The following is a 27,085-nucleotide window of genomic DNA, read 5'->3' as shown; positions in this document are numbered from 1 at the left end:
TCTTTCAGAATTTTCCACACTTTATTGTGATCCACACAGTCAAAGGCTTTGGCATAGTCAATAAAACAGAAATAGATGCTTTTCTGGATCTCTCTTGCTTTTTCCATGATCCAGCAGATGTTGGCAATTTGATCTCTGGTTCTTCTGCCTTTTCTAAAACCAGCTTGAACATCAGGAAGTTCACCGTTCACATATTGCTGAAGCCTGGCTTGGAGAATTTTGAGCATTACCTTACTAGCATGTGAGATGAGTGCAATTGTGTGGTAGTTTGAGCATTCTTTGGCATTGCCTTTCTTTGGGATTGGAATGAAAACTGACCTTTTCCAGTCCTGTGGCCACTGCTGAGTCTTCCAAATTTGCTGGCCTATTGAGTGCAGCACTTTCACAGCATCATCTTTCAGGATTTGGAATAGCTCAACTGGAATTGTTGAGCTTTGTTCGTAGTGATGCTTTCTAAGGCCCACTTGACTTCCCATTCCAAGATGTCTGGCTCTAGGTCAGTGATCACACCATCGTGATTATCTTGGTCGTGAAGCTCTTTTTTGTACAGTTCTTCTGTGTATTCTTGCCATCTCTTCTTAATATCTTCTGCTTCTGTTAGGTCCATACCATTTCTGTCCTTTATCGAGCTCATCTTTGCATGAAATGTTCCTTTGGTATCTCTGATTTTCTTGAAGAGATCCCTAGTCTTTCCCATTCTGTTGTTTTCCTCTATTTCTTTGCATTGATCGCTGAAGAAGGCTTTCTTATCTCTTCTTGCTATTCTTTGGAACTCTGCATTCAGATGTTTATATCTTTCCTTTTCTCCTTTGCTTTTCCCTTCTCTTCTTTTCACAGCTATTTGTAAGGCCTCCCCAGACAGCCATTTTGCTTTTTTGCATTTCTTTTCCATGGGAATGGTTTTGATCCCTGTCTCTTGTACAATGTCACGAACCTCATTCCATAGTTCATCAGGCACTCTTATCTATCAGATCTAGTCCCTTAAATCTATTTCTCACTTCCACTGTATAATCATAAGGGATTTGATTTAGGTCATACCGGAATGGTCTAGTGGTTTTCCCTACTTTCTTCAATTTAAGTCTGAATTTGGCAATAAGGAGTTCATGGTCTGAGCCACAGTCAGCTCCTGGTCTTGTTTTTGCTGACTGTATAGAGCTTCTCCATCTTTGGCTGCAAAGAATATAATCAGTCTGATTTCGGTGTTGACCATCTGGTGATGTCCATGTATAGCGTCTTCTCTTGTGTTGTTGGAAGAGAGTGTTTGCTATGACCAGTGCATTTTCTTGGCAAAACTCTATTAGTCTTTGCCCTGCTTCATTCCGTATTCCAAGGCCAAATTTGCCTGTTACTCCAGGTGTTTCTTGACTTCCTACTTTTGCATTCCAGTCCCCTATAATGAAAAGGACATCTTTTTTGGGTATTAGTTATAAAAGGTCTTGTAGGTCTTCATAGAACCATTCAGCTTCAGCTTCTTCAGCGTTACTGGTTGGAGCATAGACTTGGATTACTGTGATATTGAATGGTTTGCCTTGAAAACGAACAGAGATCATTCTGTCGTTTTTGAGATTGCATCCAAGTACTGCATTTTGGACTCTTTTGTTGACCATGATGGCCACTCCAATATATATATAAACTGAGTCACTTTGCTATATACCAAAAACTAGTACAACACAACATTGTAAATCAACCACATGCCAATAAAAATTTTTAAAAATTTTAAAGTGCTTATCTCCAAAGTTGGAAATGTCCATCTCTCAATTTTAGTGTATAATTTGCTGGTACTCTACCCTTCACTCCTTCATATATTAGTTCCTGACCATCTTTATGTGCTAAGTTGTTTCAGTCATGTCCAACTCTTTGCAACCCTATAGACTATAGCCTGCCAGGCTCCTCTGTCTATGGGATTCTCCAGGCAAGAATATTAGAGTGGGTTGCCATGCACTCCTCAAGGGGAATCTTCCCGACGCAGGGATTGAACCCACATCTCTTATGTCTCCTGCATTGGCATGCGGGTTCTTTACCACTAGCGCCACCTGGGAAGCCCATCTTTAACACCTGTCTATCCCTCTTTCTCCCACACTGCCAGGCGTTGGAGTACCTTTTCAAGTTTATCGTGCAGTCAAGGATCTTGTACTCACGTGCCACCTGTGGGATGGAAGAGGAACAGTTCCGGTCCAGCATCCAAGAGCTTTTCCAGTCCATCCGGTTTGTGCTCAGTCTGGACAGCAGAAATTCAGAAACACTCCTTTTCACTCAGGTCTGTGAGCTGCAGGAAAGTTTTGCTGCTGGATTCTTGTCTGTCTTAGCAGGTGGTTTCTTTGTCCTCTGGCTTCCAAAGTCAAAGCCCTGCCAGGTTTCTATGTTTCAAGTAAGGGTTGAGGTATAAGGAAATACCTGCTAAAATAAAATGCTATTTTTACTTCAAAGCCAACTGTGTCCCAGCTTCCAAATATAAAACAGCCACGTGTCTTTATGGTGGAGAAGAAGCTTAACTTTGCCCTCTTTTGGCCAGATTTATTTAGCTGCCATACTATTAGTTGTACATGAACATCTTATTTATAAAGGATATTCAGAATGCAAAGAGAATTTTATTTCCTAGTCATTGTATTAATTTTAACAACTTCAGGTTAGCATTGATCCATTCTAGAAGTTAAAAGTGAAATTGGTTGAAAAACAGCAGAAATAACTAGAAAACTTTGGCTAAGAATTAGGATTAGATTCTATTAGAAATAGTAGCATGGAAAGGAAGTTTGCTTCCTTATATTAAATATGTCTGGTCAGTTAATCAGTTACCTTTCCCATGCAACCATACCCTAGAAGGGATCAAGGATATTGTTCTTTACCCCAGTCACAAAGAGGTTATTTTTTTTCTTCCAGATAAATGTCAAGATTGTATCTAATGAATTATACTTCTTTGATTTCTTGAAGGCAATTATTACATCAAAACTTATGAACAGAGACTAGACAGCCTCTGTCACGTCCATTCATTCAGTCACTGCTAGGTCTGTCAGCACAGATATATGTTCAAATATCTCCTTTAAGATTAGAATAGTCCCAATTTTTTTTTGTTTGTTTCCCACTTGCTCCTATGTTGCCTCTAGATTCCAGTTGCCCATAGGCCCCTTGGCCCAGAGAACAAAAGAACAGCTGGGCTATAGCCTCTATAAAAGTGGAATACATCAAGGTCACCAGGTATCTCTATAAGAAAACCTCCTTCCATGGTCTCCCCTCCTGAATACCCCAGGCCAGTCATCTCTCTCCCCCAGCCTATCAGTTCCTGCCAGCCAAGACCCAGGACACCTACTCATCTCTGAGCCTGTGGAGATCTGGGGACCTCAGAGGTAGCTAGCAGAGCAAGGCAGATTTGCTTTCTGAGAACTTAGCAATGCCCTCTTCTCAGTACCATGTTCCTCCCATTTCCGGATAAATAGCTTAGATCTATCCTCAGCTTAGACCTGAGTCAGAATCAGACCTGCTCCTTTGGTACCAGGCTCATGTTTCATGAGTTTCACAACCCTCAGCACGTATACAATTCAGTCAGACTTTATGTCTTTGATTCTGACCACTAGGAGATGTTATGGTGCAAGTGTCCTTCTGTCCTGGTGCCATGAGATTAGAAAATTTCACCATTTAAGAGGGCAAATCAGTTACTGTTGGTCGTTGATTGTGAAATATTACCTGCTTTTCTGGGAATTCCCTAGCAGTCCAGTGGTTAGGACTTGGCACTTTCATTAACATGGCCCCTGGTTTCACTACCAATCCCTGGTCAGGGAACTAAGGTCCTGCAAGTTTTGTGACGCAGCCAAAAGAAATACCTGATTCCTCCCTTTGTCTTTGTATCTAGTTTTTGTGCTGGTTCTCATTACTGAGAAGTGGTGTCCTTGATATCTCAGGGAGTTATAAATCTGCAGATAGAATTCACAGTTCAGTCATGGTCCTGGCCTGAACATAGAGTGCAGTGTGACAGACCTGTTGCCCCATATAAATTTTCACTCAGTCAAGGACAGTGTCTTACTGCCTGATGAAGCAATCAGGAAAAACAGCTCTCCTCCCCTACCCTGCCACTTAGAAAGAGTGCACTCTCACCTCGTCTCAAGGCGACACTCCATTTCCCTTTGTAAATCTTGGGTTAATAATCTAAGAGGACTGAGCAGCGTGAAGAGCCTCCCATGCTATTTCCATTTAGATGAGAGAGATTGAACAAGAGCCAGCATTTATTGAAGGCCTGGTATGTGTGCCAGGCAGTCTACTGGAAATTAACCTGGTGCACCTAAACTTCTTCTTCATACCAATAGAGGAGATAAGTGATAGCCTCATCTCCATTTTATAGATGAGAAAAAGGAGGACTAGGCAGTAACTCACCCAGGGTTATGTGGCAGATAAGTGGTAATGCTGGGATTTAAACTCATGTCTGTCCAATTTCAAAACCCATTCTCTTTCCTCTAAACTACTCTGCCTCCCAGAGGCTCTGATTGTTCTCAAGAGGCCACCTCCTGGGTCTTCCAGAGCTGAGATCCTAGGAGAGAAGTCTCCATACACACACAGACCACTTGTCTAGACAGTTGAGGTCACTGAACTCTAGGCCAGCATCATCAGCAGTCTTCAGGATTTCACGGCTGACTACATCCACACATTCTCCCTCCGTTTTGGATTCACGCTTGAGACTGCCAGGCATCGCATGTGAAGGAAATAATTTACAAAGTCTTCAGATTTTATGGTTTCAAATAAATGTCACTATTCTGGGGAAATGGTCCAGTTTTCAGAGCTGGACTGCTGGCTGCAGGACTGTGAATGGAGTTCAGCTACTGCTGCTTGATTGTGCTCAGTTATGTTTGACCTCCCTTCTTTGAGAGTTTCCTGGCTTGAATTTGGGGCTGAAATTGGAAAGTCAAGAACTTGATCATAGAGACAGACAAATAAGTTAAATCCACTTTATGAGCAAAAACAGCTATGGATGTTAAGCTATGGAGTTAATTTCTCTATATAATTCCTTCCCTTGCCAACAAATGCCTTGGCAAGTTCTAAAGCTTCTAGTGGCCTGGATCCCAGTAAGTTCTCTTGTTTTGGTTTCCTTTTTGGTTCTCCTGCTTCAGCCCCAAGACTACTACAGGGATGGATAGAATCACAGGCCAGGGAGGAGCCTGTTCAAGACAGGGGTGCTGCAGTTACCTCTCAGCCTCTCACCACTGTGTGTCATTGTCTAAGCACACAGATGGATGCAAACCTAACTCTGAGCTAACCAGACCTTCATATGCTTCTGCAGGCTGCACTCCTCAACTCCTTCCCGACTATCTTTGACGAGCTCCTGCAGATGTTCACTGTGCAGGAGGTGGCGGAGTTTGTGAGAGGGACTCTGGGGAGCATGCCCAGCACTGTGCACATTGGGCAGTCGATGGATGTGGTGAAGCTGCAGTCCATTGCCAGAACTGTGGATAGTCGCCTGTTTTCTTTCTCAGGTAAATCAAGTTTCTTTCTCAGGTAAATCAAGTTGGGATGAGAGTCAGACTCACCTTTCTTCCTTATCAGGGTGTTGGCCAAGTGGTAAGCAAAGGATCAGTTTTACCAGCCATCATGTGAGAAGTGAGTGGACCTTAAAATGCAGAGTTTTTGGTAAACTCTGTTAGAGAATGCAGCCAAAACCTAGGCCTACTGCCTCCCTCACAGCTTATTTCTAGGGACCCACATGAGGTGGCCTGCAGAGCAACCTCCAGGCCCACAAATCTAGCCAGCTGCCAAGAAAGGGGTCTGCCACGGCCCCAGCAGGATGAAAAAGCAGAGGGAAAGGAGGGGAAGCAAGAGAGAAAGGTCTAGCCCAAGAAGGTAGGATGAGTCAAGGAAAGAAAAGAAACCCTGAAAGGAGGCCCTGAGGACCCACTGCACTTTGTTTCCTTGCCTTGCCAGACAGACAGATTCCTTTTCCTCTCTTTGGAGGAGCCTCTAAAGGTCAGACAAAGACATAGACAGGGAGCCCTCCACATTTTAAATAGTGGTAAAAAAAACCTGCCTGCCAATGCAGGAGATGTAAGAGACGCAGGTTCAATCACTGGGAAGGAAAGTTCCCCTGGAGGGGGAAATGGCAACCCACTCCAGTATTCTTGCCTGGGAAATCCCACATCCAGAGGATTCTGGCAGGCTATAGTCCATGGCACTGGTGGCAGGGAGTCAGAAACTACTGAGCAACTGAGCACACCACACTCCAAAAGAGATTAGGAAAGCCTGACAAACATAATACGATCCGGGAGTTCCCTGCTGATGGTCCAGTGGCTAAGACTCCACACTCCCAATGCAGGGGGCATGAGTTCAATCCCTGGTCTGGGAACTAGATCCCACATGCCAGAACTAAGACCTGGTACAGTCAGAAAAATTAAAAAAAAAAAAAAAAAAAAAACTAGGGGAAAAAAAAAGCAATATAATACAATCAACAGCCTGGACTGTCTTTCAGAAGGAACCTCTGGATTCATACCTGAAGCCACAATCAACATGATCAAATAGTCAGTAGTCAGATGTTACAATCAGCATGAGTCTTGTCCTTTAAGCAGAATATCACACTGTGGAATGAACTTCTAGGGCGCAGAAATAAACCTAAAATGCTAACAAAGCAATTATTATTAGAATGTTTATAATTAGAACTTCTTGGTGGTCAAATTTTTTTTGAGTTTGACTTTCAAAGTATGAGAACAATCACTTCTCAGCCCAGAGCTACACATATCTGCAGTATAAAACAAATACCCCCTTTAACCTAACAATGCCTGTGTAAGGAATTACTGAGACTAAATCTGCCGCCAAGAAACTTAGCTTTTCTCTACCTGTAACTGTTCATGGTAAGCACTTCTCTCTTCACCACTTCCTGGACTGAATATAAAATCAATGGTTTGCACAGACTTTCAAAGAAGCCACTGCATTCACTCAAGCTGTGAGCGTTGCTTCAAGCAGGTGCTTTCTTTCTTTTTTTTTTTTAATTTATTTATTTTTTATTGAAAGATAATTGCTTTATAGAATTTTGCTGTTTTCTGTCAAACCTCAACATGAATCAGCCATAGGTATACATATATCCCCTCCCTTTTGAACCTCCCTCCCATCTCCCTCCCCATCCCACCCTTCTAGTTGATACAAAGCCCCTGTTTGAGTTTCCTGAGCCATACAGCAAATTCCTCTTGGCTATGTATTTTACATATCGTAATGTAAGTTTCTATGTTACTCTTTCCATACATCTCACCCTCTCCTCCCCTCTCCCCATGTCCATAAGTCTATTCTGTGTCTGCTTCTCTATTGTTGCCCTGTAAATAAATTCTTCAGTACCATTTTTCTAGATTCCATATATATGTGTTAGAATACTGTATTTATCTTTCTCTTTCTGACTCACTTCACTCTGTTTAACAGGTTCTAGGTTCATCTAGCTCATCAGAACTGACTCAAATGCGTTCCTTTTTATGGCTGAGTAATATTCCATTGTGTATATGTACCACAACTTCTTTATCCATTCATCTTCGATGGACATCTAGGTTGCTTCCATGTTCTAGATATTGTAAATAGTGCTGCAGTGAACAGTGGGATACATGTGTCTCTTTCAGTTTTGTTTTCCTCGGGGTATATGCCTAGGAGTGGGATTGCTGGGTCATATGGTGGTTTTATTCCTAGTTTTTTAAGCAATCTCCATAACGTCTTCCATAGTGGCTGTATCAGTTTACATTCCCACCAACAGTGCAAGAGCATCCCTTTTCTCCACACCCTTTCCAGCGTTATTGTTTGTAGACTCTTTGATGAGGGCCATTCTGACCGGTATGAGGTGATTTCTCATTGTGGATTTGATTTGCATTTCTGTAATAGTGAGCGATGTTCAGTATCTTTTCATGTGTTTGTTAGCCATCTGTATGTCTTCTTTGGAGAAATGTCTGTTTAGGTCTTTTTCCCACTTTTTGATTGGGTTGTTTGTTTTTCTGGTATTGAGTTGCATGAGCTGCTTGTATATTTTAGAAATTAATCCTTTGTCAGTTATTTCATTTGCTATTATTTTCTCCCATTCTGAGGATTATCTTTTCACTTTGCTTATAGTTTCCTTTGCTGTGCAAAAGCTTTAAGTTTAATCAGGTCTCACTTGTTTACTTTTGTTTTTATTTCCGTTACTCTAGGAGGTGAGTCATAGAGGATCTTGCTTTGATTTATTTCTGCCTATGTTGTCCTCTAAGAGTTTTATAGTTTCTGGTCTTACATGTAGGTCTTTAATCCATTTTTACTTTATCTTTGTGTGTGGTGTTAGGAAGTGTTCTAATTTCATTCTTTTACGTGTAGCTGTCCAGTTTTCCCAACACCATTTATTGAAGAGGCTGTCTTTGCCCCATTGTATATTCTTGCCTCCTTTGTCAAAAATAAGGTACCCATAGGTGCACGGGTTTATTTCTGAGCTTTCTGTCTTGTTTCATTGGTCTGCATTTCTGTTTTTGTGCCAGTACCATACTTTCTTGATGACTGTAGTTTTGTAGTATAACCTGAAGTCAAGAAGCTTGATTCCTCCAGCTCCATTCTTCTTTCTCAAGACTGCTTTGGCTGTTCGGGGTCTTTTGTGTTTCCATATGAATTGTGAACTTTTTGTTCTAGTTCTGTGAAATATGCCATTGGTAATTTGATAGGGATTACATTAAATCTGTAGATGGCATTTGGTAGTGTAGTCGTTTTCACAATATTGATTGTTCCTGCCCAGGAACATGAAATGTCTCTCCATCGGTTTATGTCATCTTATTGCTTTCATTACTGTCTTATAATTTTCTGTGTACAGTTCTTTCATCTCCTTAGGTAAATTTATTCCTAGATATTTAATTCTTTTTGTTGCAGTGGTGAATGGGATTGATTCTTTAATTGCTTTTTCTGATTTTTCATTGTTAGTACATAGAAATGCAAGTGATTTCTGTGTATTAATTTTGTATCCTGCAACTTTGCTAATTCTCTGATTAGCTCTAGTAATTTTCTGATACTATCTTTAGGGTTTTCTATGTACAGTATCATGTCATCTGCAAACAGTGAGAGCTTTACTTCTTCTTTTCTGATCTGGATTCCTCTTATTTATTTTTCTTCTCTGATTGCTATAGCTAGGACTTCCAGAATTATGTTGAATAATAGTGGTGAAAGTAGGCACCCTTATTGTGTTCCTGATCTTAGGGGGAATGCTTTCAGTTTCTCACCATTGAGAATAATGTTTGCTATAGGCTTATCATATATGGCCTTTACTGTGTTGAGGTAGGTTCCTTCTGTGCCCGTTTTTTGAACAGTTTTAATCATAAATAGGTGCTGGATTTTGTCAAAGGCTTTTTCTGCATCTATTGAGATGATCATATGGTTTTTATCTTTCAGTTTGTGAATATGGTGTATCACATTGATTGATTTCTGTATATTGAAGAATCCTTGCATCCCTGGAATGAACCCAACTTGATCATGGTGTATGAGCTTTTTGATGTGTTGCTGAATTCTGTTTGCAAAAATTTTGTTGAGTATGTTTGCATCTATGTTCATCAGTGATATTGGCCTATAGTTTTCTTTTTTTGTGTTGTCTTTGTCTGGTTTTGGTATCAGGGTGATGGTGGCCTCATAGAATGAATTTGAAAGTGTTCCTTCCTCTGCAGTTTTTTGAAAGAGTTTTAGAAGGATAGGCATTAGCTCTTCTCTAAATGTTGGATGGGATTCTCCTGTGAAGCCATCTGGTCCTGGGCTTTTGTTTTTTTGGGAGATTTTTGATCACAGCTTCAATTTCAGTGCTTTTAATTGGGTTGTTCATAATTTCTATTTCTTCCTGGTTCAGTCTTGGAAGATTGAACTTTTCTAAGAATCTGTCCATTTCTTCCAGGGTATCTATTTTATTGCCATATAGTTCTTCATAATAGTCTCTTATAATCCTTTGTATTTCTGCATTGTCTGTTGTAACCTCTCCTTTTTCATTTCTAATTTTGTTGATTTGATTCTTCTTTTTTTCTTGATGAGTCTGGCTAAAGGTTTGTCAATTTTGTTTATCTTGTCAAAGAACCAGTTTTTAGTTTTATTAATCTTTACTATTGTTTCTTTCATTTCTTTTTCATTTATTTCTACTCATATCTTTATGATTTCTTTCCTTCTACTAATTTTGGGGTGTTTTTTTGTTCTTTTTCCCGTTGTTTTAGGTGTAAAGTTAGGTTGTCTATTCAATGTTTTTCTTGTTTCTTGAGGTAGGATTGTATTCCCTCTTAGAACTGCTTTTGCTGCATCCCATAGGTTTTGAGTTGTCGTGTTTTCATTGTCATTTGTTTCTAGCAAGTTTTTTATTTCCCTTTTGATTTCTTCAGTAACCTGTTGATTATTTAGAAACGTGTTGTTTAATCTCCATGTGTTTGTGTTTCTTACAGTTTTTTTTCTTGTAATTGATATCTAGTCTCATAGCTTTGTGGTCAGAGAAGATGCTTGATATGATTTCAGTTTTCTTAAATTTACTGAGGTTCGATTTGTGACCCAAAATGTGGTCTTTCCTGGAGAATGTTCCATGTGCACTTGAGAAGAAGGTGTATTCTTCTGCATTTGGATGCATTTGATATCCTGAAGATATCAATGAGATCCATCTCATCTAATGTATCATTTAAGACTTGTGTTTCCTTATTAATTTTCTGTTTTGATGATCTGTCCATTGGTGTGAGTGGGGTGTTAAAGTCTCCTACTATTATTGTGTTACTGTCAATTTCTCCTTTTATGTCTGTTAGTGTTTGTCTTATGTATTGAGGTGCTCCTATGTTGAACAAGCAGGTTCTTTCTGAGTGTATGGGAAGGCGGACAGCAGACTGCCCTCATTGATATACTTTATTTCTAATACTTTTGCATGTACTTGCTGCTTCTTATAATCACTTAAGAAAAATTGTTTTTATATGGCTGGAACTATGTAATTGGATTTGGCGATAACAAGCCACCACCAAATTTTCACTTGCATCTCACGTTCATTGAATGCCTGAGCTGCAGCATCTTTCCTGAGGCCGAAGGACTTTTACCAGTGATGTCTTAAAACTAACCCTTACATTTCTCAGAGCATATCAGTTTGGTTTCTTGATCAGCAGATTCCAATAACAAACTGCTATTTTGTCTGCAGGCAGCTATTGGTTGTTACAAATCCTGCTCTATTGGCATTTTGGTGTACAAAGGACAGTAGGGACTTCTCTTTTATCCAAGCGTCCTTTTAAACATGTAATAGTTGTCACTCCATTTTATTTCAACATGTTCTAAATATTTGACAAGGCAGTTCCCCAGATCTCCTGTATATCACGTAATTTGTCTTTTGCTGATAAAGATTTTCATTCTGAATTTCATCTAGAATCTTAATTATGATCAAATATGAACAACAAATCCAAAATACCGTGACTTGCTTGTGTTACTGGTAGTCTGACTGAATCATGCTGACTGGCTGTGGTGCCACTTTAATCACACAGTCATTGACCACATAGGAGTGCAAGACACCAGAAACATGTCCACACTTATATTTCACCTTGTCTTCTCACCACACCTGTGAAGTAAATGCAGAAGGGGGCTGTTAGCACCTCATTTGTATAGATGGGAGAAATCAAACCTGTAGAAGGAATCAACCTGCCTAAAGTCTTAGAGTGAATTGATAAAAGAGCTTGATATAGTATTTAACCTTCCTGAATTTGGAGTTCTAAATATAGTCACCCCCTGATGAAGATACTTTTAGGCAGCATTGAAGAAGAAAGAAAAGAGAACTATTTTAATGTATGCAGTAGGACTGGCAAAGAGGTTTAGCTAATTATCAAAGGCTTATGACAAGGTGGAAGTCCTCCTTCTGTCCCTTTCGTTACCATGGATTCACACAGCGTCCCACGGGCCAGAGGGGGAAAGTACAGTAAAGGCTTAGGAGGGTGGAAGTGCCAGGCCACCATCAGGGCATCATCAAGAGGGACCATTTATAATCCATAGCAAGTCTGCTAGTTAGTTCCATCAGCCTAGTTCATAGAACTAAATGTGTCATTTAAATTGAGTTTAATTTGAAGTCTAGTCAATAAAGAGATTTCATTTGGAAGCAGTCTCCTAACATACATCTGCATAAAAGGCCCTAGATAATTGAGGCCTGAAATGTGAAAAAAGAAAAGAGAGAGAAAACGCTGTGACATGTCTTCAGATGTCCAAAGTAGGCTGTTAGACCTGCCCACAGTCAGGGACTGGTTTCCAGCATGGCTGCAGTCCCAGCCCCACCTGCCTGGAGACCAGCTGCATCCTGTGTTGCCCCTGGCTTCCAAGGGTAGCTGGTTCTTCTCCAAAGGGCTGCTTCACCTTTGTGTTTTCTCCCCCAGAATCCCGCCGCATTCTGCTTCCTGTGGTTCTCCATCACATCCACCTTCACCTGAGGCAGCAGAAGGAGCTGCTTATCTGCTCAGGGATTCTCGGCAGCATCTTCTCCATCGTCAAGACCAGCTCTCTGGTAGTGACCCTAGACCTGTGCCACCCCCGGCCCTAAGCTCTGTCCCCGTCCTGTGTCAGTTTAGCCAAAGGCAGACCAACAAAGATCATTTTGTTCACTTCCCAGTCAGAGAAGCTTTCATCAGTGACAGGAAGGTGCCCAAGTGAATGGAGGCCTGCCTATGTGTGCCCAGCAGGCTTTTCAACACAACACAGTCTTGCTATTTAAAAAAACAAAAAACAAAAAAAGTACTGCTGTAAATACACCCAGAAACATAGTCATCTGTAGTACCAGAAAACCCCATCCCATGCTGCTTGCTCTGTTTCTATCAAAAGACATTACTTCTGTATTCCTGGGAGTGTTCTGTGGATACTCAGGCACGAACGAGCACAAGGAGGCAGGCCCAGGCTGAGAGGCAGCTTGCTCATTCAGGCTTTTCTGTCAGCTTCCTGGCAGCTTGATTCCACCCATATGGTATTCCTATACCACACCAGATGAGACAGGGTGTACGAGCGATACATGTTGCCCACAATAGTTCTCAGCCTCATGGGATGCTGGAGTGGTACTTCAGGGCTCAGGTTTCAGCTGGTAGTGCTTTTGCCTATTTTCTTTCTTCTTTATTTTTAGTTTTTTAGAAGAGACCCATCTTAGAAGGGAGGGGAGATAAGGAAGGCAGAAAAACATGTATCAGGCAAGAATAAGGGTAGGAATTTATTTTAATTATCTTTGTGTTATATGTTTATACTATGGAAGAAATGAGTATTTCTTTTAGAAAACTTGAAAACTTTAGGAAAGTATAAACAAATTTAAAATAAGACTGAGTCTTTATTTACACAATCTTTCCAAGTTGAGATAAGGTTTCTGGAGAATAAAATTTCAAGTGCATTTAAAATAAATACCAGGAACCAAGTGATACAAACATAGGAGGTTACATTGTCTGTGAAGATGGCATGGGAGAGGTGCAGAGAAGAAAAAATGTGCTTGGTTTGAACAGGATGCAAGGACTCAATAGGGTGCTCTGGTATCTGGTATCCAGACTTAAAGGACCATCTGGTGATAGTGGCCCACCTTGGCAGAGTGACTACAATGGCTGTAGTGGCCCTTTTGTTTGCTCTTGGCTCCAGGCAAGGCCTGGCAGCTCTCCTTCCCACCAAGCCTCAGTGAAGCAACACCAGGCACATAAGGTGTACTGGTGACCCGGGGTCAGCTTGAGGGGATGGGAGGCTGGTTACTAAAGGAAAGAGATAAATTGCAGGGGAAAAGCAAGGGGAGGGGAAGGATGAAAAAGGAATGGGAACAAGTGAAAATCTGAAGGAAGTGATCTGGTTGTATTTGTGGGGTTAGAGACTAACCCCACAGCTACTCAAAGAGCCATCACAGGTTTTAAAAGCATTATAATTAGTTCAACAACTGAGGAAGAAGACTGTGGTCCCAAGAGCCTTTCAAATCTTTCTTGAGGAATGGGACTCAGTAAAACTACGTTGAATGGATAGCTGGCCGGGGGTGGGGGGATGGATGAAATTTAAGCTCCACTAAAGCAGAGATCTTACCTTTCTTGATCACTTGTGTATGCTCAGGTTTTCAAACAGTTACTGGCCCATGGTAGATACTTAGTGAATGGTGGGTTGATAGATGGATGGACATTTGGACCAGTAATAGTATAAAGGGACTGGAGAAGAGGCAATGGGAATCTCTTTGTGAGATCATGAAAATCAGGCTGTAGGATATGGATTGCATGTGAGAGGTCTAGAAAAAGATAGCACAGACTCTTCCTAAAGTCAGAACTTGCTGACTGGGAAGCAACCCTCAATGAGGAAGCGTGCTCCATTATTTTTGTGAGGCTGCCTAAGAAGGAAACACCGAGACCAGGGTCTTTCTGGTGGACCAAGGAATGTGAGCAGGAATGCCAAGGAGCTAGAGGGAGCATGTCTGGGCAGCAGTCAGGCTTGGCAGAGAGTGAGGTCACGCACAGAGAAAATGGTCCTGAGGAAGACTGAGATACTTCTGTGTGCATTAGCAGTAGGGAAGGTGCTGCCTGCACACCCTGTGGTGTGAACTCTACCATTTTCTCAGAGTGTTAGTCAGCAGTGCTGTGCTCTCTCCTAACTATTCTAGGAAAATCAAGAAGACATTTAACTTAGGATCTTCGTTTCGTCCTTGTGTATCAAGACTAATGTATCTGCCTGAGGTTCAGAATTGCAGGTGTCAGGGTGTTGCTGTGTTAGGCTCAGTCTCCAGCCCCCAAACCAGGGCAACAGCAGCAGGTGTGCCTCCCCTCCTCGCAGAGCTGTTGTTCCAGGTTCCTTGACACTGCATGCCAGTGAGGCTGGGGGCTCGGTGTTGAGAGTTAAGTCAGAAGACGGCTCCTGACCGTGGCTGATTTAGTAAGTACTGCCCACTGCACTTCAGCCAGCCTGGCGCTAACGCTGTGCTCTCTTGCTGCTCGCTCCAGGAGGCAGATGTGATGGAGGAGGTAGAAATGATGGTGGAAAGCCTCTTGGACGTGCTCTTACAGACTCTGCTCACCATCATGAGCAAATCGCACGCTCAGGAGGCGGTAAGAGGGCAGCGGTGCCCGCAGTGCACAGCGGAGATCACTGTTAGTAACTAACATTCAGGTTTTCTTGCTTTCTTTTCTAACCCGGGGCTCCTCCACATAGAACCTCATCTCACATCACACCACCCTCATCTCAGCTTCCCTCCCTGCATGGTTGTCCGCATGCTGCCCTTTTCCCCTCTCCAGCTGGACTCCATCTCCACTCTAGGTTCATACTCAGAGGAGTGTACTTAGGGACAGACCCAGGGATGCTTCCTGTCCTGTTTTCCTGTACACAGTCTCCACTGGCTTTTGCCTTTGAGCCAGGTCTCTTTCTGTAATATGGAATAAAGTAGAGAATGAAGGTGACAGCTGTCGACTGTTCCTTCTAGGAGCAGGCTCTCGCCAGTGATGTGTGCACCACAGTAATTTTCTCCCAGTCTGCTTCTACCTACAGATTAGTTGCTTTTGGCCACAGTTCAGTTCAGTCCCTCACAGTATTTGTATCTAAATGTCGAGCATCAGGGAAAACATGATGGTGTAGAATGGCACTGGCATTGTTGGACATTGGTCTCCCATGATCTAACTAGGAGAGAAACAGACTGGGAGAGCCTTGCAGGAGAGGCAGAGAGACACCCCCCAGCCCCCGCTGCTCCTATGCAGTGTGCACTTCCTAGCCCTGATGTTGGGACATGATAAACAGCTTGCTGGGGATCTTCCTGTTGGCAGGTGGGAGACTACAGTGATCCCTTTGTAGAAAAGCTCCTGTGGGAGCAAGTCAAGCTCCAGCACATTAGGGAGAGCAGAGAGCAGATGTGTTCTAGAGCATATGGGCTTGGAAAGAATGTCTGCTCCCTTAGGAACTCCTATGCAAGACACTCTCACTATAGGTAAGAACATATGTTCCCTGGCGTGTCCTGGTAGCCCATCCTTCTAACAAGCAATGACACAGTGCTGGCTTGGGCCAGACCCTGCTTTATCCACTTTATAAACAGTAACTCACTAGCAATACTAAAGAAGTGATTTATTTCATATACATCTAATGAAGATAACAACAGTTTATTGAGCACTTCTTTACGTGCTGGCCTTTTTACTTAAATGCTCTATGTACATTAATGCATCTGATTCTCAAAACAAATTATGGCTTATGTCCATTTCTTCAGATAAAACTGAGGTTCATGTACCTATTATATATTTTGCATACATATATGTCTAATAATTTCATGAGTCGCAAAAGGATTTGAGAGACTAAAAAAGAGTTGTCATAGTCCCACAAACTTAAAAACATTTGAAAACTGCCCATATGAAGTCATTTTTCCTCCGTCTCTTCTGAGGAGGCAGCCTTGTAAGAGGAAACCATGCTCAGCAGCCCCATGACAGAAGTTTCCAAGAGATGGTAAAAGTCTTTGAAGTCTTAAGCCAGGGTTTTCATCTGCATACCCCAGTTGGAACCTGAAGAAATTTTAAAGACTCATTTTTTTTTTAATCTTTAAATTTTTACTTAGAGCCATTATTAGCTCATCTTCTCAGAAAGGTCAGTTTTGACTCCTCTGCTTTCCCGAGGGTCATGTTGATCTATTGTGTTCCATCTCCAGCAATCACATGTCAGCTCTGGGAGTTCCCAGAGGAGATCCTTGTAGAAAGACTGCTCCAGCCCAGCAGGATGGGCAGAGTCCAAATTCTGTCCAGAGAAGTCTGAGCTCCCTGTTCCCAGGGGCCCCTCCAGACTTTAGTATGGTGCCCTGGCAGCATATAATGACAAAGGACTATGCAGCCGAAAGTTCCCTAGGGAAAAAACTAGAATATCTGTCTCATTTGGCAGTACTTCTTTCTTATGGGCTAAGATTTATCAATTAGCCCCATGCTGCAGCAGTCTTTGGAGAAGGCAATGGCACCCCACTCCAGTACTCTTGCCTGGAAAATCCCATGGATGGAGGAGCCTGGTAGGCTGCAGTCCATGGGGTTGCTAAGAGTCGGACACGACTGAGCAACTTCCCTTTCACGTTTCACTTTCATGCATTGGAGAAGGAAATGGCAACCCACTTCAGTATTCTTGCCTAGAGAATCCCAGGAATGGGGGAGCCTGTTGGGCTGCCGTCTATGGGGTCGCACAGAGTCGGACATGACTGAAGCGACTTAGCAGCAGCAGCAGCAGCAGCAGCAGCAGTCTTATTAAAACTCCCAAGCCCTCCAGGCACCTCTTTAGCAGAAAAGAAAATTCATTTTCAGGGCCAGAGTTGTCACCTTCCCTCCCATGATCATTGGGGCCATCTCAGACCCTTCCTTCTCTCCTTGCCCTCTGTGGATTGGGGGAACACAGCTCTTGTGATTGGCTTTGCTAAGTGTATTTTGTGTTGTTCCCCAGGGCGAGTATGTGTCCTGCCTTCTCTCGCTGCTCCGCCAGATGTGTGACACGCATTACCAGCACCTCCTGGACAACTTCCAGAGCAAAGATGAGCTCAAGGTAGGCCGAGAAACACTGACCTTTCACCTAGGAAAGGAAGCACACGCTAAGACTGCCCAGCAGTTTTTCCCCCTGCCAGTAGAGAAGTACAAGAGGCCTGCCCTGCTGAGAGTGGAAGATTTACGAGCCTCGCTTTATGTATGGCTTCCAGAAGCAGATAGCCAGTGGTATTCCCATACAGCCAGACCCCAGGAACACTGGCAAGTCTTCCCTGACTGATCACAACCCTGTGACCATGTGCCTCTAAGAGACACTTCTCTGGCCATACTGATTATCAGTCAACCAGGACTCTTCCCTCTCTTATAAACACAGCAGTTGAGTTGTAGGTTACCCATGAAATAGGCTTCACTGTTTAATAACTGTAGTAATAATAATAATGACAACTCTTCTTCAGTAAAACATATTTCTGAAAGATTCATATTTGTAGAGAGCAAATACCAACACTGTCCATTGGCTATCACTATGGATCTAGAGCACCGAGGGCAGATAGTCCAGAGAAGTGGGCCCATGGTCCAGATGACAGGAGAGTGTTCCCAAACTGTGAAGGGTATCAGCTGCTGACAGACTCCAAGGGCTTGTGTGTTTGCATTAGACCATGCTACTGAGTTCATCCCTGGATAAAGGAACTGTTGTCAACTTTATGTCTATGCTTTGCCTCCATCCAGAGTCAAGTCACTTGTCAATATTTCATAGTAATACACTATACTGTTTTCCATTTGTCTAATCTTTATTAATCATATGAGTTAATCAGTATCACTAACACTTTAAAGTCTCATTAACACATTAAAGTATCACTAACGCTTTCTGGTGTTTGATCTGGCCTACCTTTCCACAAACGTGGGTCTCTGCAGATTGTTGTCCCTAACTTACTGCGGTGAGGCCAGCCTGTCTTCTCAGAGGGATGAACTTGACAGCCCTTAAAATGAGCCATAAGTTAACCAGGGCCTGGAGCTCATATCCAGGTCAAGCAATGCTTGAGCTGGGGTGTAGAGCTTGAAAATCCAGTCCTGACTGTTCTAGATCATTTTCATCGTATGTGTGTGTGTTTGTGAGAGAGAGAAGGACACTAACCAATTCTCAATCAGAAGCATCATTCCCTTACTTTTTAATTAAATGTTTGTTTTTATCACAGCAGTATGTATATACAATTTTAAAAGCCAAAGCATCTTATAAAGTGTGTAATATAAAACTGGTTCCTTGGCTCAACCTGACCACGTCTACCCACTACTCCCGCAAAGCAGCCACTTTGAACTCTTCTTTTGTTCTTCAAGTAGCTTCTACTGCCATTTAAATTTTTAAAATTTTTAGTTATTGTTTATTTTCTTCTTCCCACAGAAAGTGAGGCTGATTCTCCTGAGTCAGCAAGCCTTTCATTAACCAGTCTTTGCACTGTTCTCATTGTTTTCATGGAGAAGCACATTTTTGGAGATACTTACTCATCTGTCCCTGAAGTGCTTCTCCAGTCCATGTGTTCTTAACACCCAAGAAAACAAGTTCTTACAATCAAGTGCTCAGGGGCCATCCCCCACAGATTGAGACCAGTGGACTCAGTTGTCAGTTGGATGCCATGTCTGCTGGACCTCCTCTGTTTTGGCCTTTAGGCACTGGGCTGAGCAGGTATAGCACTGCATCTCTTCTCCCCAGTTTGGGACTGGCCTGGGGCAGTGGCCAGACCTCACTGCCGTGCAGCCCTCTAAGAGAAAAGCAACTCATGAAGGGAGCCAGAGTATCACCCACTGGTCCCCTCCATTCTCATGATCTAGAGGTCAGAGAACCTGTTGAGGAGGTATGTGCTGCAGTGGTAGAGGTGGCGCCTCACATCAGATTTTCCTCTCGGCCCAGGAATTCCTGTTGAAGATTTTCTGCGTGTTCCGGAACCTGATGAAGATGAGTGTCTTTCCTCGGGACTGGATGGTGATGAGACTTCTTACAAGCAAGTGAGTGTGGAAGGGCCCTGTGCCAGCCTCCATGCAGCTGTCCCCAGAATATTACATGTGAGAGAAGAAGCTAGATGGAAACTTGTCAAGGTCAAAGCTGTAGGGACAGAGAGGAGAGGGTTTAAATGTGAAAGTGTTTGGAAGCGCAGTCAGCAGGACTTTGCCATTTACCAAAGTTCAAGGAGGAGAAATAGTCAAAGATAGTTCAGAAGTAGAGTCTAAGTGCCTGGCAGATGGTGTCATGGTAAGGGTAGGAAAGGAACTTTTATGAATGTGAGCTGTGATACCAGAGGAGGGCTCCTGCTTGAGGAGGGCCTGATCATTGGCCTCTGTTGCTCTGTGGTTTCAGGCAGCATCCCAAGCCCTCCTCTTGACTTGATTTGTGTTTTCTGCCAGACACTGCTCATCCCCCACAGCTAGTGCTAATTACTCACCCAAGACTGTGAGGCTCTGCCCACCTCTGACACTGGCCACAGAATTCACTCCAAGGTTGACCCTGCTTGTCTGCCCCATTCATATTTCTGCCCTATGGTTCTCACTGGCAAAGCGAACAAGTCACGTGGGTGGTAGGGTGCTTGTTGTCGGGTCCCCTTATGCTCAGGAGAAGGCCACTTAGCATCCACTCTCTAGCCTACTGCCTCCTCCCTCTGATCGGCCTTTTACATCGGCATTATGCAGAATGTAGTGAAATTATTTGTGTTAGATTTATTAGCAAGGTGTCAGGATGGTCTTTCTACTCTGTACCTTTTATAATGCTCTTTTTTTTTGAAAACTGCAAACGTTTCATACAGAACAGAAGAATGGTTATAAACAGTGTTGCAGAGATATTTCCTTAAATAGTGGATTTTCCATTTGACCCCCTCTTGTTTCTGTCTCTTAGTTCTACTCAGAGCACTTCAGGCTCTCCAGCCCATTCTGCAGGAGCAAGCCTCTTCTTTCAAGGCTTTTACTTTTCAAATTTATTTGCTGGTAATAAGTCTCTCTAATGCACTGTTTTTGCCTTGCCCCTCTTCTGCACCAGAGCTTAGGTGGTCATTGTTAGGTGTAAGCTCCTTTGCCAGGCATCCAATGCCCTTGGTAATTAAACCCTTACTCGCCTGTCTCACTTCACTTTCTCTCTCCCTTAACCTGTGCTCTTGACTCTAGCAAGCCAGCCTCGCATTAACCCTTAAACATGCCCAAGCAAAAATTGAGAGTGATATTCTAGATCAAAGGCTGAAATCAAATTACTTACACATGAAAATAACAGTATATGATAAAAGTAGAGATTTAATAACTGTAAACCCCTGTTAATCAAGTGGAGTAGTAGAATGATACTCTAAGTCCTCTGTTGGTCATAATACAGGTTCATTTTCCTAAGATTCCCCCAAATACTAGAATCACTCTTTGAACTGGAAGAAGCCTGAAAGAACCATGAAACCTTACTCCCCTCCTTTTATAGGGAAACTGTGGCCAAAGAAAAGTAGTGCCAAGACCAGGTATCAGCAGAGCTTGGTCTAGAACCCACTGGTAGGGCACTTCTCCACAGGGGGTTTTTTGTAGGGTTTGTGCCATGTATTCCTCTCACTTGGGCTTCCAGGTGGCTCAGGGCTAAAGAATCCACCTGCCAATGCGGGAGACATGGGTTCCATCTCTGGGTTGGGAGGATCCCCTGGAGAAGGAAATGGCAGCCCCCTCCAGTATTCTTGCCTGGGAAATCCCATAGGGAGAGGAGCCTGGTGGGCTACGGTCCATGGGGTCGCAAAGAGTCGGACACAACTGAGCACGCACGCACATCCTTCTCCCTTAAAGTCACATCTTACACGAGAGCTACTTGTACTCAGGAAGCTTGCACATGGGCCGCAGACCACGGATGCTCAGCTGTAGGGTGCCATTGTCAGTCCTTTAACTCTGCCGACACCTTGTCCTCACTGCAGCATCATAGTCACCACTGTCCAGTACCTGTCTTCTGCGCTGCACAAGAATTTCACAGAGACAGACTTCGACTTTAAGGTAGGAGCTCCTAAGATCCGTCACTATCTTTGTAATAACCATAGAAAGCCAAAAACCAGACTCCCTGTTTTCATTTTTGTTTTTGTTTTACTTAAAACAGCTGTTTTATTTTGCTCACAGGTTTGCAGGTCAGGAATTTGAGAAGGATTCAGCTAAGTGTCTGATAGGTGGCTGGAGGCTTTCTTAATCTGTTCATAGTATCAAACAGCTTCCAGGCTTGATAATGATTAGAGTATAACCTAAGAAACCCCTGTTGGAGATGCTGGGAGCTAGAAACCCATGAGTTTGTTTTCCAGTCCAGAATCAACACTGTTGGTTTCAGAGAAGTCAAGAAAGCAGGGGAAAGTCCTGTTTGCAAAGATATTTTCTAAAAATCAAGATCTTAACACTGAAATGAATTCTGTGCTACATGCATATATTTAGAATCTCTCCTTGCAAGGTTAAGAACTCAGGCTGTCACATATTTCCTCTTTCTCTCTCTCTCTAGGTGTGGAATTCTTATTTTAGCCTGGCAGTTCTGTTCATAAATCAGCCAAGCCTTCAGCTAGAAATCATTACTTCCACCAAGAGGAAGAAGATTCTAGATAAGTAAGACATATGTCTCTTATTCATCTTCCTACATGTGCCCAGATGGGGTTATGTTTCCAGGAGGGGCTCCTAGAGACATCCACAAGGTTCTCATTGAGGTGGCTTCCCAAGGAGCCAAGTGTAAGAGCTCAACTGAGAGCAAAATGACTTTGTCTTTTGGAAAGCGCTAGAAACAGAGCTGAAATGCTGGCCTCCTGTCTTCCTGAACCTTCTCGTGCTAATAGCTGGTTCCTGTGTTCTATTCCAAGGTACGGGGACATGCGTGTGATGATGGCTTATGAACTCTTCAGCATGTGGCAGAATTTGGGTAGGTCTTTTCTCCACACTCTTCCCTTACACATATTGCATGGCCAAATAAGAAGTTACAAGACTAATTACTTCCCCCAGGTTTTATGAATGTTAATTCAGACCCAAGAGAGCTTCACATATCTTTAGCATAACACCTCAGATGGATGGTATAGTGTAGCACATGTGCACAAAGCCCTTGGCAGGGAGAGTTAAGCTGAGAAATAAGACCCCAGCGATACATATGCACAGACCCTTTTTTGAGAACAAAAGTCAAAAGGAGAAAAAGAAGATGAGGCTGTAAGAATATAATGTCTGAGGCTCTGAGAATATAAGATCCTCTGGGCTGTCCATGTCCCAGTCCAGGTGTCACAGGCTCAGAAGCCCAGTTAGCACATGAGCAAGGGTAGCTGTTCTTTTTAGTAAAGATTGAAACCCTTCATGGGTCTCTGGCATTCAGGCATCCAGACGAGGTTCCCACTGCCAGGTACATGTACGAAGGGAACTGCCGCATCTAGGTGAGACTGATTTTAGTCTCTTTTCTTTCGACAGCTTCTCTTTGCAGCATCTCTAATATCCAGCACTCTGAATCTTGAAATTGTCAGGTTTTGGTGGAATCCTTGGGGTGCCCTGGTAACTAGGTGGGCCGTCCTTTGCTTCTGTCGGCTTCTTAGATAGGCCTGCCTGGATGCCAGAGAAGCCGCTGCTGTTCTTCCCAGTGAGATCTGCTTTCAACTAAGCTCATGACTCTGAAGTCTTAGGAAGGATAGCCATAACATCTCATAGTCCTCCACCAACCATCCTAGTCACAACCCTAGAAGCAGCAAGCAAGATGCAAGGCATTTATGCCAGCCCTGGCGCCTTCCATCCCTGAGTGGGGCTGCATTTCCCCAAACCAGCTCTCTAGCTTCAGTGCTCATACCCTCTGCATCCAGCACTGTCCAGATATAAATGTTCACCCTGAAGTTGATTCTGAAATTCCCAGAAACACAAGGGACCAGCTATACCAAATACCAAGATTGGAATATGCAGAATCTGCCTCCAGGCTAGCTAACACTTGCTCCTTAGATAGGCTTTCAACATGGAAGAATTCAAAAACCATGTCAGATTTCCCCCAAGAAAGCCATTCCTACCTCATTGTTTTTGGTGGAAATGACATTTTCTAGTTCTCAGGAACTGATTTTGCTTGACTGTAACAGTCACTACACAGGCCCACAGTTTGTCTCCGAGTCTCTGAAGGACTGAAAACAGAGCTCTGGAAGATGGTTCACTCTGTTTCACCTTTACAAGGAAGAGAAAAGTTCTGTCCCGTAGTCTTCAAGACTGGCCCTGGATTCTGGGAACATGCCCCAACTGACAGGCTAGTCACAGGGAAATTCATACTACACTCTTCCCGTGGGCAGGCCTCATTAAGAAAATTGAGAGATGAGCCAAACTGGTCTGAATAAATATAGTGCTACAATCAAAAATGCAATGTGAAGGCAAGGGGTGGGATCGGAGGTACACGTACAGAGTCTCTCAGCCAGTCTGTCAAGGTACGGCTGTGCAGGAGGCTCCTGCTAACTCAAGAGAGGGACTCTTAGGCACATTTGAGCACCGATGATGAAGAGGCTTATGGACTTCAGACGTCTAGCAGACCGAACATCCTCATCACTTAAATGCCTCTGGGTACAGGCAGAAACCCCAGGGTCAGTGCATTGTGTTTAAGTAGAAATTGATGAATTTTCCTTGCTGAATAAATACTGTGAACAGACTATGGGAAACTATTGCAGGGTACTCAGAAATCCTATTCTATCTAGAGTAGTGACTCTGCTCCTGAACCTCAGGATGATTTTCAGGTAGTTTGTAGAACCTCCCAGCAAATTCTTTGGAAAGAACTTGTACCTGTTGAATTTTCTTTCAACTGGACTGAGCCAATTTAGTCTGCAAACTCTTAAAAAGCCAAGGGAAGGGAATATCTCAGAAGCCCATAGAGGAGAGCTTTCTGTGTTCTCTGATGCTCCCAGTGAAGGTCAGATCATGTGCTGTGGCCCTACTCGGGAAGCTTCTGTGGCTGGAGCATATACTTCTATCTGCTGGGTTGTGTTGTGCAGGTGAACATAAGATCCACTTCATTCCGGGAATGATTGGCCCGTTCCTGGGTGTGACACTAGTCCCACAGCCTGAAGTGCGGAATATCATGATTCCCATCTTTCACGACATGATGGACTGGGAGCAGAGGAAAAACGGCAACTTCAAACAGGTGAGACCCCCACCCCCCGCTGGTGGTGTTAGGGTACTCTTCCCTGGAATGGACCCCTTTTACCCTGGCACATGATGCGGATGGCCAAGCTGTAGTTCTAGTGTAGTTCTTGGCCGTCTTGAGTCCCATCCAAGGGTTTCCCTCCCTTGCTGGCCAGAAGTGATTTGTGGATTTTCTTCATGAAGTGCTATCAGAGAAGAATCAGAGGAAAAGAACTGAACATCATGTGAAAGGACTTTTCTGATCAAGGAGAGAGTGACTGAGACTGTTACCTCCCAGCTTCACTCAGAGGGCGGTCCCAGGAGCATGTTGTCTTTTCTCTCTCGAGGTTCCCCAGTGCATATGGTCCAGGCATTTCTATGGCTAGAGCCCAGACCAGAAAACTTATCAGAGCTGAGAACTTCACAGACTCCTGCACAGAGAGGGATAAGTGCTTGGTTTCTGACCACGTGGCTTCAGGCTGTGCCTCTGGGTGGTTCCTCTGCCACCCCTAAAGTGGAGGAGAGGGCCCCTGCCCTTGTATCTGTAGCTCCAAGGAATAGGACTAGGAACAACAGATAGAAAACAGTGATGGTAATACCAGTTTTAGCCAATAAAAGGAATAACTTGCTCGCAAAAAGTGATTTGCTATAAGCTGGCCTGGTTTCAGAGATGCGGAACTCCTCTCTGTTGGTGGTTCTCAAACAGAAGCTCCCTGGAGTCCTCTAGGGAAGAGTTCTCTGTTGCCTTGGGGACTGTAATCACTCCCCTCTAAGCTCCCTCCCAACTCTGTGATTCTGGGAAGAACCAGTGGTCTTAGAGTGAGTGATTCTAACACTGAGAACAGACAAGGCAAACAGTAATTTTTTAATTTTTATTTATGTATTTTTATATTTACAAAGAGTAAAATTCACTCTTTGGGATTTACAGCTCTGTAAATTTTGGCAGACACATGAAAGTCATGTAACCACCATCACAATCAAGATTTTAAAAAACAATTTTAATTCCTAAAATTTCCATCTCGCTACCCCTTTATAGTCAAACCCTTCCCCTGCCTTTAACCTGTGGCAACCATTGGTCTTTTCTCCATCACTGTCATTGTGCCTTTTCCAGAGTGTCATGTAAAGGGAATCATGTAGACTGTAGCCTCTTGAGGCTGACTTCTTTCACTTAGAACAGTATGATTGCCTCAGTTATCTTTGTTGTTATTCAGTCGATCAGTCCTGTCCAACTCTTTGCGACCCCTTGGACTGCAGCACACCAGGCTTCCCTGTCCTTCACCATCTCCCAGAGCTTTCTCAAACTCATGCCCATTGAGTCGGTGATGCCATCCAACCATCTTGTCCTCTGTCATCCCTTTCTCTTCCTGCCTTCAATCTTTTGCAGCATCAGGGTTTTTTCTAATGAATTGGCTCTTCACATCAGGTGGCCAAAGTATTGAAGCTTCAGCTTTAGCATCAGTCCTTCCAATGAATATTCAGGACGATCTCCTTTAGGATTGACTGGTTTGATCTCCTTGCAGTCCAAGGACTCTTATGAATCTTCTCCAACACCACCATTCAAAAGCATCAATTCTTTGGTGCTCAGTCTTTTTTATGGTCCAACTTTGTCACTGTTTACACTTTTTCCCCATCTATTTGCCATAAAGTGATGGAACCGGATGCCATGATCTTAGTTTTTTGAATGTTGAGTTTTAAACCAGCTTTTTCACTCTCCCTCCATAAATAAAAATTTCACCTTCATCAAGAGGGTCTTTAATTCCTCTTCACTTTCTGCCATAAGGGTGGTGTCATCTGTATATCTTAATTCCAGCTTGTGCTTCATTCAACTGGTGTTTCACATGATGTACTCTGCATATAAGTTAAATAAGCAGGGTGACAATATACAGACTTGATGTACTCCTTTCCAATTTTGAACCAGTCCGTTGTTCCATGTCCAGTACTAACTGCTGCATCTTGACCTACATAGAGGTTTCACAGGAGGCAGGTAAGGTGGTCTAGTATTCTCATCTCTTTTTAAGAATTTTCCACAATTTGTTGTGATCCATACTCAAAGGCTTTAGCGTAGTCAATGCAGGAGGCAGGTAAGGTGGTCTGGTATTCCCATCTCATTTTAAGAATTTTCCACAGTCAAAGGCTTTATAGTCAATGAAGCAGAAGTAGGTGTTCTTCTGGAAATCTCTTTTTCTCTGATCCAGCGAATATTGGCAATTTGATCTCTGGTTCCTCTGCCTTTTCTAAATCCAGCTTAAACATCTGAAAGTTCTTGATTCATGTACTGTTGAAGCCTTGCTTTTAGAATTTTGAGCATTACTTTGCTAGCATATGAAATGAGTGCAATTGTGCAGTAGTTTGAATGTTCTTTGACATTGCCCTTCTTTGGGATTGGAATGAAAACTGACCTTTTCTTTTCAAGAATATTGGTTTTATAAAATAAAAGTAGCTCCACAGACTTGAAATGTTCAGTATTACCAATTATGACGTTATATTTGAAGACCTTAGCATTTTGTGTAACCTAGAGACATTGATTTTGCATACATTGATCTTTAGTGTCACGTTTTAAATTTCTCAGTTTCTCTTAGTAACTTCTCCCTTTATCAGCACTACAGGGAGTGAGGAAGTACTGTCCCTAAATCCTTCCATCACCA

At 43.0% G+C, this 27,085-nt stretch overlaps 1 protein-coding gene across 19 annotated transcripts in view; it reads left to right on the top strand.

The window, feature by feature from the left end:
• DOCK3 (dedicator of cytokinesis 3) overlaps positions 1-27,085 on the top strand; it is a 307,148-nt gene that overhangs the window by 235,308 nt on the left and 44,755 nt on the right. For 11 of the 19 annotated variants that reach the window (XM_086367778.1, XM_086367775.1, XM_086367772.1 and 8 more), the window contains 10 exons: positions 2,087-2,257; positions 5,264-5,456; positions 12,309-12,436; positions 14,868-15,014; positions 17,317-17,415; positions 19,258-19,352; positions 21,269-21,344; positions 21,832-21,932; positions 22,181-22,239; positions 24,311-24,459. In XM_086367778.1, the coding sequence (XP_086223904.1) occupies positions 2,087-2,257; positions 5,264-5,456; positions 12,309-12,436; positions 14,868-15,014; positions 17,317-17,415; positions 19,258-19,352; positions 21,269-21,344; positions 21,832-21,932; positions 22,181-22,239; positions 24,311-24,459 (1,218 nt within the window). The remainder of the gene's footprint in view (positions 1-2,086; positions 2,258-5,263; positions 5,457-12,308; positions 12,437-14,867; positions 15,015-17,316; positions 17,416-19,257; positions 19,353-21,268; positions 21,345-21,831; positions 21,933-22,180; positions 22,240-24,310; positions 24,460-27,085) is intronic. The other 8 variants (XM_086367783.1, XM_086367781.1, XM_086367776.1 and 5 more) reach the window with 2 other exon arrangements.

This window comes from Bos grunniens, chromosome 22, assembly GCF_055505025.1.
Source record: "Bos grunniens cultivar Pamir isolate PY7600 chromosome 22, Bosgru_T2T1.0, whole genome shotgun sequence".
Lineage (NCBI taxonomy): Eukaryota > Metazoa > Chordata > Mammalia > Artiodactyla > Bovidae > Bos > Bos grunniens.
This window is presented reverse-complemented; position numbering and strand designations above follow the sequence as displayed.